Here is a 15,486-nt window from a genome sequence, read left to right as displayed (position 1 = left end):
TGTAAGACTCCAATAAAGTACAGTAGTCAGCGACTTACAGAAGAGCGGAGCTTGTTCTTACAGATAGTAATCACTGAAGGACAGAATACTGGAAGTGCAAAATGTGAAGGCAATTGCAAATGGAATTAGTATGTTAGCTACAAACATTCCTTCTTTTAGGAAGAGAGTGCAGTGAAAAGACAGCATTGTCTTTATGTGCAGTGAAAAGACAGCATTAGCTACATAAATGAGGATACATTTTGAGCAAAATATAGATGCTGACTCTTGCATTTTATTTTTCTTAGGCTTTGTGCAAGGACAACATCTATCCAGGATTTCAGATGTTTGCTAAAGGCTATGGGAAGAACAATGAACCACTGAGAGGATATCTTCTAACATTTTTAATAGCTCTTGGATTCATACTAATTGGTTAGTTTGAAATTATAATAAATCTAAATATCCTTTTGTCTTTCATGAAGCATTCTATTCCATCTCATGACTTGATGACAATGTCCTTGAGGTCTAATGCACTGCTTGTTTCTATGTGAGCGTTCTAAATTTGTTTAGTTTGAGGATTTTCTCCTGTCTCCTAGATACATCTTTGTATAGAGCTAGAATAAATCTGAACTGAACAGTAGGAGTACTACAGTTCTCCTAATCACTTCAGGTGCCTGTTTTTAGATACTGTAAATGAATGAAAAAATATGTTTTGCTTGAGGTAGAGATGTAATAAGCTATAAAGATTAAAAATCTGAAATGAACTTTCATAATTACAAACAGCTTTAGTAAACGGCACACTTAGTGAACAAAACTTGTTAGAGTACGTTCTTCTGTTATGCTACAAACAGTATAGATTGCTCAGGCTGCTGTTGGCAAAGGTAAAGATAGGATTACATGTGTTTTATGTGGGTGAACACAGCACAATTAGTTCACCATCCATGTGACCTGTGCTAGTGCTGTTAAACTCTTCCTGATTTTGTTTTATCCTTCCCTGTCTATGCTTAGAGGAGGTACAGTCATGCTGTCTCAACTACAGTGTGCTGACTGGAAACCTGATTATAACAAATGAAAACTTGCAGATTAACATGGCAAGTTCTGCATTTTGATTGCAGTTATTTGATGGTGAGAGTGCATATTAATGTTTTACACTATACCTTCTAATGGAAAAAGAAGTGTCAAGCTCTTCCATCTCTTTCACTAATGAGAGTATTCATCACTGTTGCAATAGTATTGAGACATAATGCATTAATAGTACCGCTAATTCAACTTTTAAGGGCAGACCAATGAACATGTTTGTTTCATTGGCTCACTAACTTTGCACTTACCATTCACCATCGTTGAGTGTCTCTTAGTTTCATTATACTCTTATTCTTTGCTATGTGACAGCTGAGACTTCAGCTAGAGACATACTGCATTTATGTTAATGATCTAGTACTTCTGGGGTTCTAAAGAACCCGATATATTGCTGCAGTGTTTGGCCAAATCATGGTGGGAAAGGAATTGTCTCAATGAATTATTTTGAGAAAGTACGTAATGCTTAGAGGCAGTCCTGGAATACTAGATGGCATGGAAAAACGTTTAACTTTTTTTAAACTGAGAGCTGCACTTCCTGACTATCAGAAGATAACTGTAAATAAGAGACTGCAAGTTAATAGCTCTCTTTGTTGAACAGAAAGCACAAACTGCTTCTGCCTAGATAACATAAAATTGGTTGTAACAGAATTGACTTCAAAATGTACAAAGTCATTGGATGATATGTTTTATAACAGCCTGCTTTGTTCTTGTTTTACAGCTGAACTGAACGTCATTGCACCTATTATCTCTAATTTCTTCTTGGCTTCATATGCCTTGATTAACTTCTCTGTGTTCCATGCTTCTCTCGCAAAATCTCCAGGTACGAAACACATTTTGGGGTTGAGAATTAAGCTTCCAATTTCTAAATGCAGAAACAAATTTAAAAGCTACTCATATAATTGAAAGTCTGGTTCAATTAAATGTCTGTTTGACTGTCATGGCACATCTGAGGTATAGTCTTAACAGGATGTGCTTGAGTCTTCCAAATTTTGGAGGATTGAATGATCCAGAAAAGCCTGAGAGCTACAGATATTTGTCATCTTTGAGGGAAGAGATTATTACTCAGTGTTTATTCAGAGATTCTCAAATAGGTCTCCTATGATTTGTCTCTGTTGTATATCACTTTTGTTATTACCAATCCTTAAGAACTATTGCTTAAGAAAGCTTTCTTGCTAATTCATTTTCTGGTCTTCAGGGCCCACCATTTTGTTATCTTTGGGTTTCTCTTTGGCTTTGCACTTTTATGGTATTTTGCATTTTTTTTGGTATTGCAGGTAGTATTTTTCACAAATACTTTTTCACAAATTCAGCATATTTTCACAGCTTTTGCTTGGTGTACAAGGCTAGTTACGATGTAGGACTAAGCCAAATGACACTTTCAGAACCTGCATTTCTCAGACCTGGTCTGCCATGTGTTTGTGCTGAAATGCCCCTAAAAATTTCTTAATTACTGCCCTAGTAGGTACTGTTATTTTTTGAGAGTATGTGCTCTCTGTTTACCCAACAACTCTATGCAAAATACACTTGTAAAGTGGGTGTGTGGATTGACAAATAAGGATGTAAAATAAATGGTGACAGTCCAGCGCTTTGACGTACTTAGAACAGACAAATCCAAGCAGATTTTTTTTTTGTAGAGAAAATTTCTGGCCATGTGCAAATAATAAAAATACACACCTAGAAACAATACTACAGGACAGAGACACTTGCTGATGTTTTGTTATACTATCTTTGAAAGCAAAAATCAATTGTCAGTCAAGTTCTTGTCAAAGGTTCTTTTAGCCTGATTCAGTAAACATGCTGGCACAAGCATCTTCAAACTTTCCTTTTGAGATAGCTTTTAGAGATCAACATATGAAACGTAGAGCTGTTGCATATAAGATGTGAATCTGAAAGGTGTCAGAAAATTAAATGCTTAAATGTGTCAAAGTCTCTATTTGATATGTTATTGGAATTGCCACGCCTTATGAAATGTGATTGAAAGCATGGAAAGGAAAAGATGAACAGCACCTTTCTTCTCTTGAAGATTAAATTATTTTCCACTCTTACCTTCCCTGTCCTCCAAACTACATTTTGACTAGGTTGGCGCCCTGCTTTCAAATACTACAATATGTGGATTTCTCTCGTTGGAGCTATTCTCTGCTGCATTGTGATGTTTGTCATTAATTGGTGGGCAGCACTTCTGACATATGTCATAGTCCTTGGACTCTACATTTATGTCACGTACAAGAAGCCAGGTATGTATGGGGCTGCTTTTGGTTCTGGTGGGAGGAAGAGGCAGAAGGAAGAAGTGTGACCTTTGGGGACAGGGAGGGTGGCAGAATGGATCGATGGACAGGACAAAACCTTGATGTTGATTAGTTCAAACTTCTGTTTCAAGCTTTTCATTTGTAGTGAAATATAATTACACCTATATATTCATTCACTGCTGTTGTTCTTTCCCCCACCCTTCCACAACATGCCTCTCAATCAAATATGGTTGCTGTTAAACATAAACATTTGAAAAAAAAGATGAAAGGAAGAGATACAAATGGATTACAGTGATGAAGGCACCACGAAAGCATGTTTTGTCAGGAAGTGAAAGGGAATACTTTATCTTTCTGGTTTGAAAAAGCATTTGAGTAGTATTTGTTTTTTCAGTAAACCATTCTTTTATCTTTGAACAACAATTTACACACTCTTCCTTCCACTAAGAATACTGTATGATCTTAAATAAAAGATGGAGCAGAACTGAGCCACAAAGAGTTCCTGTAGTTGACAATAAGGAAAATCCTAAATCTTGGGCCATGAAGATTAAGTACTTGGAAGACAAGTTCATTGTAGCTATCAGCAGTAAATGGAAACAAATAGAGAGAATACTGAAACTCTTGTTTCCTTTTAGATTTATTTTTCATAAGGAACTACTTAATCTAGGTAATTTCCTTGTCTTTATTGCACTAGTTATTCACTAAAAGTATTTGACTTTGGTTAGGAAATATTTTGAGGTGAATTTTTCCTTTTCTGTGATGTAAATTAACTAATCATATTTTCTCCTTAAGTGTTACTTTTGAACTTTGAATTCAATCTTGATAATGCTGGGGAAAAATCATTTTTTTCTTCCTAATTGTAAAATGAACTCTCATTTGCTAAAACTTCTACAGAGGTCTTATCTTCAAGTGGAATTGTCTATTTAATTGTAGGGTTTGTTGACTAGAATCGTGTAGAATGTACTGAGATGGAGTTTAAATCTTGTGTGTTTTGAGTTGGCATCAACTGTTTTGTGATCATGTAGTTCTGTGTTGAACAACTAAGATATTGAAACTTCACATTTCACAGATGTGAACTGGGGATCATCAACACAAGCTTTAACTTACTTGAATGCACTACAGCATTCTATTCGTCTATCAGGAGTGGAAGATCATGTGAAAAACTTCAGGTACTGTCTTAATATCAAAGACAAAAAATTCTACTGTGTAGTCAGTAGGATAGACTCAGTGTTTATTGTCATAGTTTTCATTAAATTGGCTGTTTACCTCCTGTGGCTTTTAACAGCTTTGAATTTCACTATTATGGACATCCTGTGGATGTAACTAGACTAGCTTTTTATTTCAGATTAAGAGAGCAATTCAGAAGTAAGTTGATGGATGATGCCTATTTATTGTCATTCATGCATCATGGTTTTTGTGGCTGGCAGAAAAAACTGCTAATTGTATTAATTTCTGATGAAACTGGACTGAAAGATGACCTCCAAACTGCTAACCAGCATTTGGTCCACATAAGGCTAAAACTGGTTTAAGCTAATATCCCTGAAATGTGTATACTGTGGATGTCATCAGCACAGGCTGTTTCACATTAAACATTTGGTCATTATCATTATAATGGTAAATGGACTACATGAGTGTTTCACATAGCTGAAAGGAGAGAACTGATTTTTTGTTATCTAGCATGGCTGCCTAGGATGGTCCTACTGAAGTAGGCAATATTTCAATCCTACAGTATCCATGCTGCTTTTCTGGAGTAGGCTATTCTAGATGAAATATGCTTCAAGAGATAAATTTATAAAATGCTGTGACTGAAACTATTTCCTCAAAATCCAATTACAAAACTCAGTCTAATTATGAAACAGCTTATCTGAAATCCTAAGACCTACATGACGTTACAATTTATTATTATCTACACTGTATTACATTGAGTTGCATTTTTACCAGGAAAGAAACAGTGACTTCAGAAACTCATTGGTTGGTTAGCTATCAAGAGCAGCAATTATTAATCCTAATGCAAATCTGAAGGCTGGCATAAGTAATTTACAATATTTTATTGTAGTCAATTTTGAACTCTCTGCTGAAACTTCTGTCAGCTGCAAGTCCATTTTGGATAGCAAATTTAGATGAAGAAACAGACATAAGAAAATTCTTACTAAATGTAACTTTGTGTTGACAGAGTAAGTGCAGTTAAGTGAATGCTCTGCTGATCAGTATGCATTTCAGATTGCATTAGAAGTACTTCAGCTCTTTTGTTTGAGAAGCTAATATGTAGCTTTTTGAGTTGTAAACTTCAATAATTGTTTTGCAAAGGGGGTATGGATCTTCTTGTCAGTTTTAAGCAGAGTAGCTTTAGCAGTTGTATTTTTGGCCTGATACTGGCTTCTAGCCTATGACAAAAAGTGTTATGGATTTTAGAAAGACATTGTAAAACTAAGTAGTTTAGTGTATAAAAAAAAAAAGTCTGGAGAGATTGAGGAGATAGAGACAGATAACTTTCAGTGATTCTTATGATCTAAAAAATTATCTTCTGAAATGAACAAGATACTTAATACTTGGATACTTAATACTTTAAGGCTTTTTAGAAAGAATGGCTAGAATAGCTTTACCTGCATTTGTTTGGCTTTGCCTTTTGAATGATTAAAAAAATTGCATGATTCCAGTTTTCTTGGGTGACATAAAATAATCTAAGCTAGAAGATCTAAGAATGTGGCTGACAAATGGGGGGAGAAATTCATCCCCCTGACTTAGTCTTATCTAAAATCAATTTCTGATCACCTTAAATATGTACATTTTCACATTGAGTGGGATTATTACTTCTGGAACCAGTTAATCATAGGTCTGATGACAGTTGTCAAACGTCTGTTTTTAAAAGATTTAAATGAAGAAAAGATGAACTTACAACATTACCAGTAAGGACTGTGTTCTTAGGACCAATATTTAGAAGAAACTTTTCAATTAACTAAGCCTTTAGATAAAATGAATTTTAACTTCCCCCTAACTGTATTCACAATTGTAGGCCTCAGTGCTTAATTATGACAGGTGCTCCAAATGCACGTCCAGCTTTGCTTCACCTTGTCCATGCTTTCACCAAAAATGTGGGCTTGATGATCTGTGGTCATGTACATATGGTAAGTGTATTCTATCTAACTTTAAAGTTACCTTACTGTGGCCTTTCTTTTTTCTTTTCTTTTTTTTTTTTTTTTTATTTCAACAGATCTGTCTTTCATTTTAAATGAAAGCTATTAGTATCCTGAGATGTACAAAAAAGAGAGACTTACTAGGAGGATATACTCATGTAGGGCTCATCCCCATTCCCAGTTAGCTGTGCTGCCACATTAGGGAAGCTTTGAAAGTTATGTTATCTGCCATAACTTTCAATGTGGCATGCTTTGCATCAGCAACTTGTAGTTAAAGGGAAGTCTTGCGCTGACAGTTTTGCTGTAGGATATGTGGTGGTAGAGGGGGAGAGTTTGCAAAAAGTTTGCAGTGTCTTTAATTGTATCTTTAATCAGTTGACTCCTAAATACTTAGGAAGCTCTGTAGGAGCAAAGGGAATACTGAATTACAATCTGGGTCTCTTTCTGTCCTTTTCTCATTCAGTTTTACGTACTCTGTCATGCTTTGGACAGAGTGGTTTGTCAAAATGACAGTGTATGGCTAGGTTTCTTTCTGGTGCTCCTGTGAAACAGGGAAACTGATTCCTGTGTAGATACTCCTTACAGAGAGTGTTCTAAAATCTTATTGAGCAGTAAATTCAGTATCAATTTAGCCAGTAGTTTAAAATCGCTTTTACCTTTCAGCTAGGTTTTTTTTATCCCTTCAGTTATCTAAATGGTTTCATTGTTGAGATGAAACAGCAGTGTGAACAGTTGTTTCCTCCCTTTTTGCTGTTTCTGACCAGCCCTGAGTATTTCACTAGCTTTTCTTCATTTCCATCAGGGTATGATGATTCTGGGTAGGGAGTGAGGGGTTGTTCTGTAAGGATGTAAATTCAGCAGTTCTTACTACTTGAAAACAAACAACAGGAGGAAAAAAAAAAAAAAAAAGGTCCCTTGTAAGCAGAAGAACAGAACGTGTATGGTATCTTCTACAGAAGGCCAGAAAGGATTTTGGGGTGGGGGGGGCGGGGAGGGAAGGAAGCAAGCTTCATTTTTCAAAATTGCATTGTCAGGAGTTGTCTTAACTAATACAAGGTGGCTGTTATACTATGACCTGTAACAAAACTGCAGTTAACTACAGAGTAGCTGTTGCATCATTGGTAAACATTACTAAATATACTTTAGTATATTTGGATTATGTAGCTGTTGATAGACATTTTAACACCAGACTTTTTCTGATGCATCACTAACATCATTTAAGCAAGTGTAACTTTAAGCTTAATCAAGCTTCATATTTTTATATGCTTAGATTTACCGTATTTGCTGAATAAGACTTCATTCTGATCTGATGAATGGAAGAGAGGAAACTGAGTTAGTGCAGTCAACAGAACATGTTTTTAAATAAGCAAATATTGGTCACCTTGGTCTTGAGAACCTTTTAATTTCAACATTTGGATATCTTGGAGGAACATAATGATTCATCCTGGTACAGGAAGTAAAAAAAACATATTTAAAGAGAAGGTGACTTTGACAGCAACACATTTCTTACCATCACAGACAGAATTGTGGTTCTATTTTAGATAACTTACTAAGAAGGCTGGAATTTATCATAAGCAAATGCATGGAGACATAATTAGCCTCTCAAGAATGAGAAATAAGTTACTGTCAACAATCCCAGCAGAAACTAGTAGATTATCACACTTCCCTTGTGATAATCTAAAAGTGTAGGGAAAACCTGAGCAAACTGGACATTAAGTATATGGACCCTGGAGGGATGCACGCATAATTGCTAAGGTAGCTGGCAGAAAAATAAACAGGGTGTTAACTACTCAATGCTCATAATTTTTACTCACTTTCCTCCATATTTCCTTGTGTTGAAAGGGTCCTCGGAGGCAAGCCATGAAAGAGCTGTCCACCGATTTGGCCAAATATCAACGATGGCTAATTAAAAACAAGATGAAGGCCTTCTATGCACCAGTACATGCAGAGGACTTGAGAGATGGAGGACAGTACTTAATGCAGGTACGTCTCTCCCTTTTGTTTTTCTTAATGAAAGCAGTGATGTTGAATGTCAGAAGTGGAAATGTTTTGGTATTTTGCATGCTGGCATATTTCATTATGTGAAGTTACCTTAAGACTTTGTTTTCTGATTGGAAAAAAAAACAACAACAGTTTATTTCAGTAATATGTTGGGTGTTTTAGTTTTTCTTTTTTTAAAAAAAGACAAACATTTTATGTTCTTCTTAGGCTGCTGGTCTGGGGAGAATGAGACCCAACACCCTTGTTGTTGGGTTTAAGAAAAACTGGAGGCAAGGTGATATGAGAGATGTTGAAACCTACATCAATTTATTCCAGTAAGTAGAAGATGTGGATGTGTACCATTTGTGTGCCGCTTCAGTACACTTGGTAATAAGTGAAAACTTTTATCTCAATTAGGTCTTTGTTGCATAAGCTCTTGTCTCTGTCAGGTTGATCAAGATTTTCCATATTGTAGATATACTTTTTCCTGATACAGAAATTAATAAGCAACTCTTGATAGCTTAAGCAGATTAGATTTCTATATAGCCACTTTCTGCATGTAGAAGTTGTGGCAATGGTCTGAAATTTAAGAAAGGGAAATTCCCTTTAGAAAGGGAATTAGTACCTTACATGTCTGCTGAATTTATTAAACTATTTTATATTGAAAGCAGAGTTTTTTCCTTTACTTTCACTCTACGCTTTTCAGACAAAATGAACTTCTATGCTGAAGCTCTGTCTTCATTAAGTCTTGCCCTAATGTAAGTGAAGTATTTTTTTAGAGATGCATGACACTCAAAGTTAATAAAGAAGCAAAAAAAGTACATGGGAAAGGAAGTCTCCAGTTTACTTTGCCAGTGCTGAACGTCAGTCCAGTTCTGGCTGAAAAACATAATACAATGACTTGCGCTGTTAAAATTTAAGAAAAATAGAACTAGCTTTTCTCACTTATATAGAGACTTTTTTTTTTGTTTTCTTTATATGCTGTTTAACTTGTTCTATCAGTGCTTTACATTTATAATTTACTATGCCTAAAAAAGAAAGTTGGGAAGGGGGTTACAGGCAAAGATAAGAAAAGGAAATACACACACGCACAAACACATGTTCTCCCAGTTACTTAAGAGAAAAGCAGGAGAACCAAATGCAATGAAAAAATAAGGCATCGTGTTGGTTAGTTCTTTTTATTTTTTTCCTAATTTCATTTGGAATGGCTTGTACTAGAAGAACTCTCAGGACCTACAAAGTGTGGTTTTCCACATCCCATACCTTAGGAAGTAAACACTGTATTTCAAGCATATTTTCAGAAATTTCCTGGGAAATTAAATGTTGCTAAAGTTCACAATAGAAATATACTTAATATGTAATGACCTAACAAATTTAAGTAATGAATTTAAAATGTCCCCTAATGGACAAAACTTCCACCAGTCTGTTGTTTTTATATTTATTATAAAATATGTTGATATTTTGAAAACTTTTCTTTAAAAGCAATATGACCACTTGTGGTTTAGTCCTGTCAGGATGGGGAGCAATCAGGTGAAAGTGCAAGAACTCATGGCTTGAGATGAAGACAGTTTACTAGGTAAGGTAAAAGCTGCAGTTGCAAGCAAAGCAAAACAAGGAATTCATTCACTGCTTCCCATCAGCAGGCAGGTGTTCGGCTACTTCCACCAAAGTAGGGCTCATCATGCATAATGGTTTCTTGGGAAGAAAAGCGTCATCACTCCATTCCTCCCTTACCTCAGCTTTTATTGCTGAGCATGGCAACATGTGGTATAGGGACACCCCTTTTACCAATTTGTGTCAGCTGTTCTGTCTGTGTCCCAGCTTCATCTTGTGAACCCCCTGCCTCCTTGCTGTCAGGGTGGCATGAGGAGCTGAGAAGTCCTTCGCTCTGTGTAAGCACTTTTCTGCAACAACTAAAAACATTGGTGTGTAATCAGCACTATCTTCATTAAAATTCCAAAACATGGGATCATCTGAGCCTCTACAAAGAAAACTAGATCTATCCAAGCCACAACCATAACAATAAAATGTTGATACTTTGAACAGTTCTCTTTAAAATCAGTAAGACTTGATGAAAAGCATTCAATCAGTGAAATCTTGTGGAATTTCTGTCCATGTGAATAATGTGGAGTTTTCATTACAGCAACTATTTCAGAAGTATTTTTAAGACTGATTTTTCTTTATAAGACTTTATTTATACGACTAATGCAAACTGTATCACAGAATGGTGATTCTTCAGGATACTTCAGGAATGGGGCATCCACAGCTTCTCTGGGCAAGCTGCTCCAGTGCCTCGTCACCCCCAGAGTAAAGAATTTCTTCTGAATATCTAATGTAAACAATATCATAAAAGGGTAGATTAAGTTTATATTTTTTTCATATTTTGGGGATTTCTTTGTCCTTTGTTTTACTCAGACTTTAATCCAGGGTTTTATTCAGTCCTTTTGCTTGTTTCTACAATCATGAAGTTTTTTCTTTTAGTTTCTTTTTTAAAGGAGCAAATTCTTTCCCCTCTAGATATAATCAAAATAAGCACGTGATAGCAAACTTATAACTATTTTGATTATGACTTAAAACTTTATGGCTTCCTTTAATACCCAGATGTCCTGGAAATTCATAACTCTCAGATGAAGGAGATCTCAAAAGAAATCTGATGTCTCTCCTGACATCAACATTTATAGTTCCCAATGTATCTTGCCAACTCTGCAAATCTCAGTTGATCTCTATTTTTTTATTTAATGCACAGTGGTTTACTTTTATTTAATCACTGTTTTATGTAAGGGAGAGAGGAAAAGGAAATAGAAATACTTAATGTGCTGCTTTTCAAGATAAGGTGTTGACCTGCAGTTGGTGGTTTGGAACTGCAACTTAAATTATTACATAAATGTGTGATATGAGAGCTTAAATGGCAACATATAAACAACTAAATCTGTTCACAGAGGGTGTGTAAAGTAGATCTTTTGGGAAGGAAGAGGTTCTAAAATGTTTGCTTTGTTTTGTTTAGTGATGCCTTTGACATTCAGTATGGTGTGGTTGTCATTCGCCTGAAGGAGGGCTTGGACATTTCCCACCTTCAGGGACAAGGTAAGATATTGTTTTCTTTAGCTTATAAGTATTTTTTTCCCTTTTAATACTATTTCATGAAGACACTAATTAAGATAAATTATTTAGAAAAAAAATAAATGGAAAAATGCAAAAAAGCAAAAAAAATAAACTATTCTTCACAGAATAAAAATCATTGAAATGAGTAAGCCTGAAATATGTAATAAAAATAACACATGTTTAACAACAGAACTTGTTTTTCTGTGCATTTCAACTATCTGTATTTGTAAGCTGTTGCTTCCCAAAGATTTACTATTTTACTGAAACAAAGAGGCTACCAAATTGGCATCAAGGCAACTTGAGTTGTATGATCAGATACTCTGGGTCAGGTGTAAGGTGTTCCCTTCTTCCCTCCTACCCCAATGTAGTTTGGAGACCTCAACAGTAGTCAGCCATTAGTTTGGAGTTGCACCAGGAACGTCTTTGTGTTCACTGATATCCGTCAACTCCTAGGTTGCTTCAGCTCTGGCAGCTATCGAGTAGCTCTGTTGAAGCCAATCCTGGAAAAAAGCTGTGAGACTTTCTGGTCTTTGTGTAAAGCTCATCCTTTACTTGGAGTTAGTTTACAATCTTCTCCTTTTGTGTGGAAAATAATTCACCATTTTTTTCCTTTATGGTTGTAATAAAAAGAAGATCTTGATGTCAGATGTTATAAGTAGTGTAACACAATCTAACAGTAGAAAATGCAATACCTTTACTACACGTTTCAAACTTAAGGCATCTTGACATTAGATTCATACTGTTTGGTCTTCTGTGATTGGTGATAATACTCCGGCATCATCAGTTGTCTCATGTACTTAGTGTTTTTGCTTCTAAAATCTTCTTTTTTTGTAAGAGGCTTTTGGTTTCCTTCAAAGGAAGGAAATGTTTGCTACCTTGTGAAATAATTCTAGCTAATAGGAACTATTTAGCTCCTATTTTCAAATCTTATTATGCTAGATGTACTGTGTCTTCACAGTTCTACACTTTGGAAAAAAAAATGTAAAAAATCAATTATTATAATGGTAATTAGTGCAAGCATGATGATTGTCATTCCCACCAGGGAATTGATATTAGTTAGCTCTGTTTTAAGTTTAGCCTGTGGTAATGCAATTAAAACTCAAAATCTGTGAAGGAAGTAACAGGAAAATAAAGCTCTGTTCAGAAGAGATGCCTCTTTGTACTTTGAAACAGTTTGTATATATTATTTTGCTGTTTTTTTGCTTATAACAGCATACTAGTTGCAGTGCAGTTTAACCAACTGCAAACCACCTCAGTAGTCACATGCCTCTGTCTTACTCCATTTGGGACAAATAAGTAATTTATAATGTGGTTCTTTGCTTTCCCAAAGAAGAGTTACTATCATCCCAAGAAAAATCTCCATGTTCCAAGGATGTCATAATAAAAGTGGATTATAGCAAGAAGGCTGAGACAGACACTTCAATAGCTTTTGTTCCATCATCTAGTGAGAGAACTCCTGCTCTACGTAAAGGTAACTTCCTAGTTAGCAGTGAAATTTGAGTTCTTACTCTTTTTCTGCCTTGTTCCTTCTTCAGTCCCTTTCATCCTCCCAAGGAATTAAAAAGGTTTTTGTTGTGTTTGTGGAACAGAGAAGCATGTCATGCTTTTCTAGCTGTTGATACCTAATAACTCATATATTGCTTTAGAGACTACTGGATGTAAAATAAATCTTCATGACCTAAATAAAAACAGGTGGTGGATTATGATCTACAATACACTTTTTGTTAATGAGATTGAGTGCCATTAAAAACTGCTTGAGAATCAGGCCACACAGCTGTGGATTGCATGATTTTTAAAGCTGCTAACTTAATGAAGGTGCTTTTTACCTCAGACTAGAACATTTTATTATATGCATGTTAACAGACATGCAAATCATTCAGGATTCTTTGACATATGACAATAACCAACTTTCTTCTCTTTAAAATAAAACCTTAAATTAAGAATTTGAGTGAGAAATATGATTTATTTTTAAAAAATACAAATCAGTTCTTGGGACATAACTCTCAGGACTCTGTGTTTTTCTTTGTATGAAAATTCACTTCATTCTACATCTTTATTTTCTTTTTGTTTGTTTTATAGACTAGTAGTATTTTCATCACAAAGGAAATTAACCTTTTTATTTTGTATCTTTAAAAATCTTCCAGAGGAGGAAGAGGATGGAAAGACTTCAACACAACCACTGTTGAAAAAAGGCAGGCATTTTCCACCTTTTTGTTAAATCATTCTTTTGCATTGTTAATTTCAGTTTTCCTTTTGTACTCCTTTCAACACATACATTTGAGATAGAAAAATATCAACCACGCAAGCTTAATTTTTTTCATATTTGATTGGGAATGTGCTTCATCTGTAGGGATTAGGTTGTGGAAAAATAAAGCTTTTGGAAGTTACCAGAAGAAGTTGCTACTGAGAAGGGATCACGCATCTGTCTAAGATATGGATGTATCTGTTTGGGTCCTTACTTGATTTAGGTGTAGTGGAAGAGCTCCACCAGTATGTTCAGAAATATTCTAAAGCCATAGCTGTTGCTCTGTTCAGAATTGCTGAATAGCTTGCAAAGCAAAGAATAATACAGCCAGTCAGTGAGATTAACATCTGAAATAACGTGCAGTAGTAATTTAAATAAACAGCATTTTCAGAGATGAATTAAACAGTTTTCACTCATTGGTTTATTTCAAACTTTTTTGAGAGTTAAGCACAGTTTTTTTGCTTTACCAAAGATGCTTCTAACTTTTTTCATGTTTTCTTCATAATTTCAAAAGCCATAAGCTGTTATGAAAATAAGCATACATAAGCAGTAATGAAAAGTGGTGTTACATCTTGAACCACAAGATGGCAGTTTGGAAGAAGTTCCAGTGTGTTTATATTAATTAATATAAATTAATTGTAGAATTAAAAAATTAACTGTAGAATTGTAGAATTAATATTCTACAGTGAAGTAGAATATTAATACAAATCAGTCACAGATGTACTCTATGTTTAAAAATTCCTAATAAAATAAAAACTGAGATGAATAACAAACTTCTGGTTCTTGTTAAAATTCAGGTTTTAACTAAGGGAAAGGAGTTACAAATAAATTATGTAATTATTAAAAAAATAAAATAAAACGTATAATCTCATTGAAAATGCTTATATTGTACTGTTCTCAGCAAATCCAATAACTTCATTGCACAAAATAGTCTGTGCTTCAGAGCCTTGCATATGCAAGGAACTAACTTAAGGAATCCTATCTTTTGTAAAAAGATGAATTAGCTCTTCTTTCATCCATGCACTTAAAGGTAAAATGGATTTGAAGAAAGAACAGTGCTTAGGAGGTGCTATCTCCTTTTACATTAGCATCAAGATAAGAATTTCCCTGAAACTTATCTACAAGACGTAGCAACAGCGCATTACTGAATGCTATGAAGTATGTACAAAATGTTAATGTCCAGGCAAATGTGTATAAAAATCTTGCAAATCTCTTTGTTTGTCAAACGTGTGCTAAATGAATTGGAGGCTTAAATCTTTAACCACTAAAATTAATTTAGGGAGTTTGTAGACTCCATAAATACAGCTCAATCGATATCCACTTAATCAATAGTGGAGTCTGGGGAAAATAGTTTTAATGTTGTTTTTTAATTACTTTATAATTTGGAGAAGTTATAATCAAGTAAGTTACAATGCATTTGAATTTAGGGGTTACTAAGAAAAACATTTTAAAAATGAAATGCCATCACACTTTCTTTCCAGATTCAAAGAGTCCATCTTCTCCTTTAAATGTGGCTGACCAAAGACTTCTCGATGCTAGTACCCAGTTTCAGAAGAAACAGGGTAAAAACAATATTGATGTCTGGTGGCTATTTGACGACGGAGGTAACATACTTAATACTTCTAAAGCATGTGTTCAGAAGAATAAGTGATTTTGAATTAATTGCTAATAATTATTTTTCAGTCAGTTCATATATAGGTTACAAATTCATACTGTTAAAGTCCTTATA

General features: G+C 34.9%; 1 protein-coding gene across 2 annotated transcripts in view; it reads left to right on the top strand.

Moving 5' to 3' along the window:
* Window positions 1-15,486, top strand: part of SLC12A2 (solute carrier family 12 member 2) — a 62,337-nt gene that overhangs the window by 39,278 nt on the left and 7,573 nt on the right. The window contains exons 12-22 of one of the 2 annotated variants that reach the window (XM_032206502.1): window positions 285-408; window positions 1,772-1,873; window positions 3,132-3,287; window positions 4,366-4,465; window positions 6,310-6,421; window positions 8,273-8,413; window positions 8,639-8,745; window positions 11,415-11,494; window positions 12,843-12,983; window positions 13,657-13,704; window positions 15,239-15,361. In XM_032206502.1, the coding sequence (XP_032062393.1) occupies window positions 285-408; window positions 1,772-1,873; window positions 3,132-3,287; window positions 4,366-4,465; window positions 6,310-6,421; window positions 8,273-8,413; window positions 8,639-8,745; window positions 11,415-11,494; window positions 12,843-12,983; window positions 13,657-13,704; window positions 15,239-15,361 (1,234 nt within the window). The remainder of the gene's footprint in view (window positions 1-284; window positions 409-1,771; window positions 1,874-3,131; window positions 3,288-4,365; window positions 4,466-6,309; window positions 6,422-8,272; window positions 8,414-8,638; window positions 8,746-11,414; window positions 11,495-12,842; window positions 12,984-13,656; window positions 13,705-15,238; window positions 15,362-15,486) is intronic. The other variant, XM_032206503.1, reaches the window with a different exon arrangement.

Source organism: Aythya fuligula, chromosome Z (genome assembly GCF_009819795.1).
Source record: "Aythya fuligula isolate bAytFul2 chromosome Z, bAytFul2.pri, whole genome shotgun sequence".
Classification (NCBI taxonomy): domain Eukaryota; kingdom Metazoa; phylum Chordata; class Aves; order Anseriformes; family Anatidae; genus Aythya; species Aythya fuligula.
This window is presented reverse-complemented; position numbering and strand designations above follow the sequence as displayed.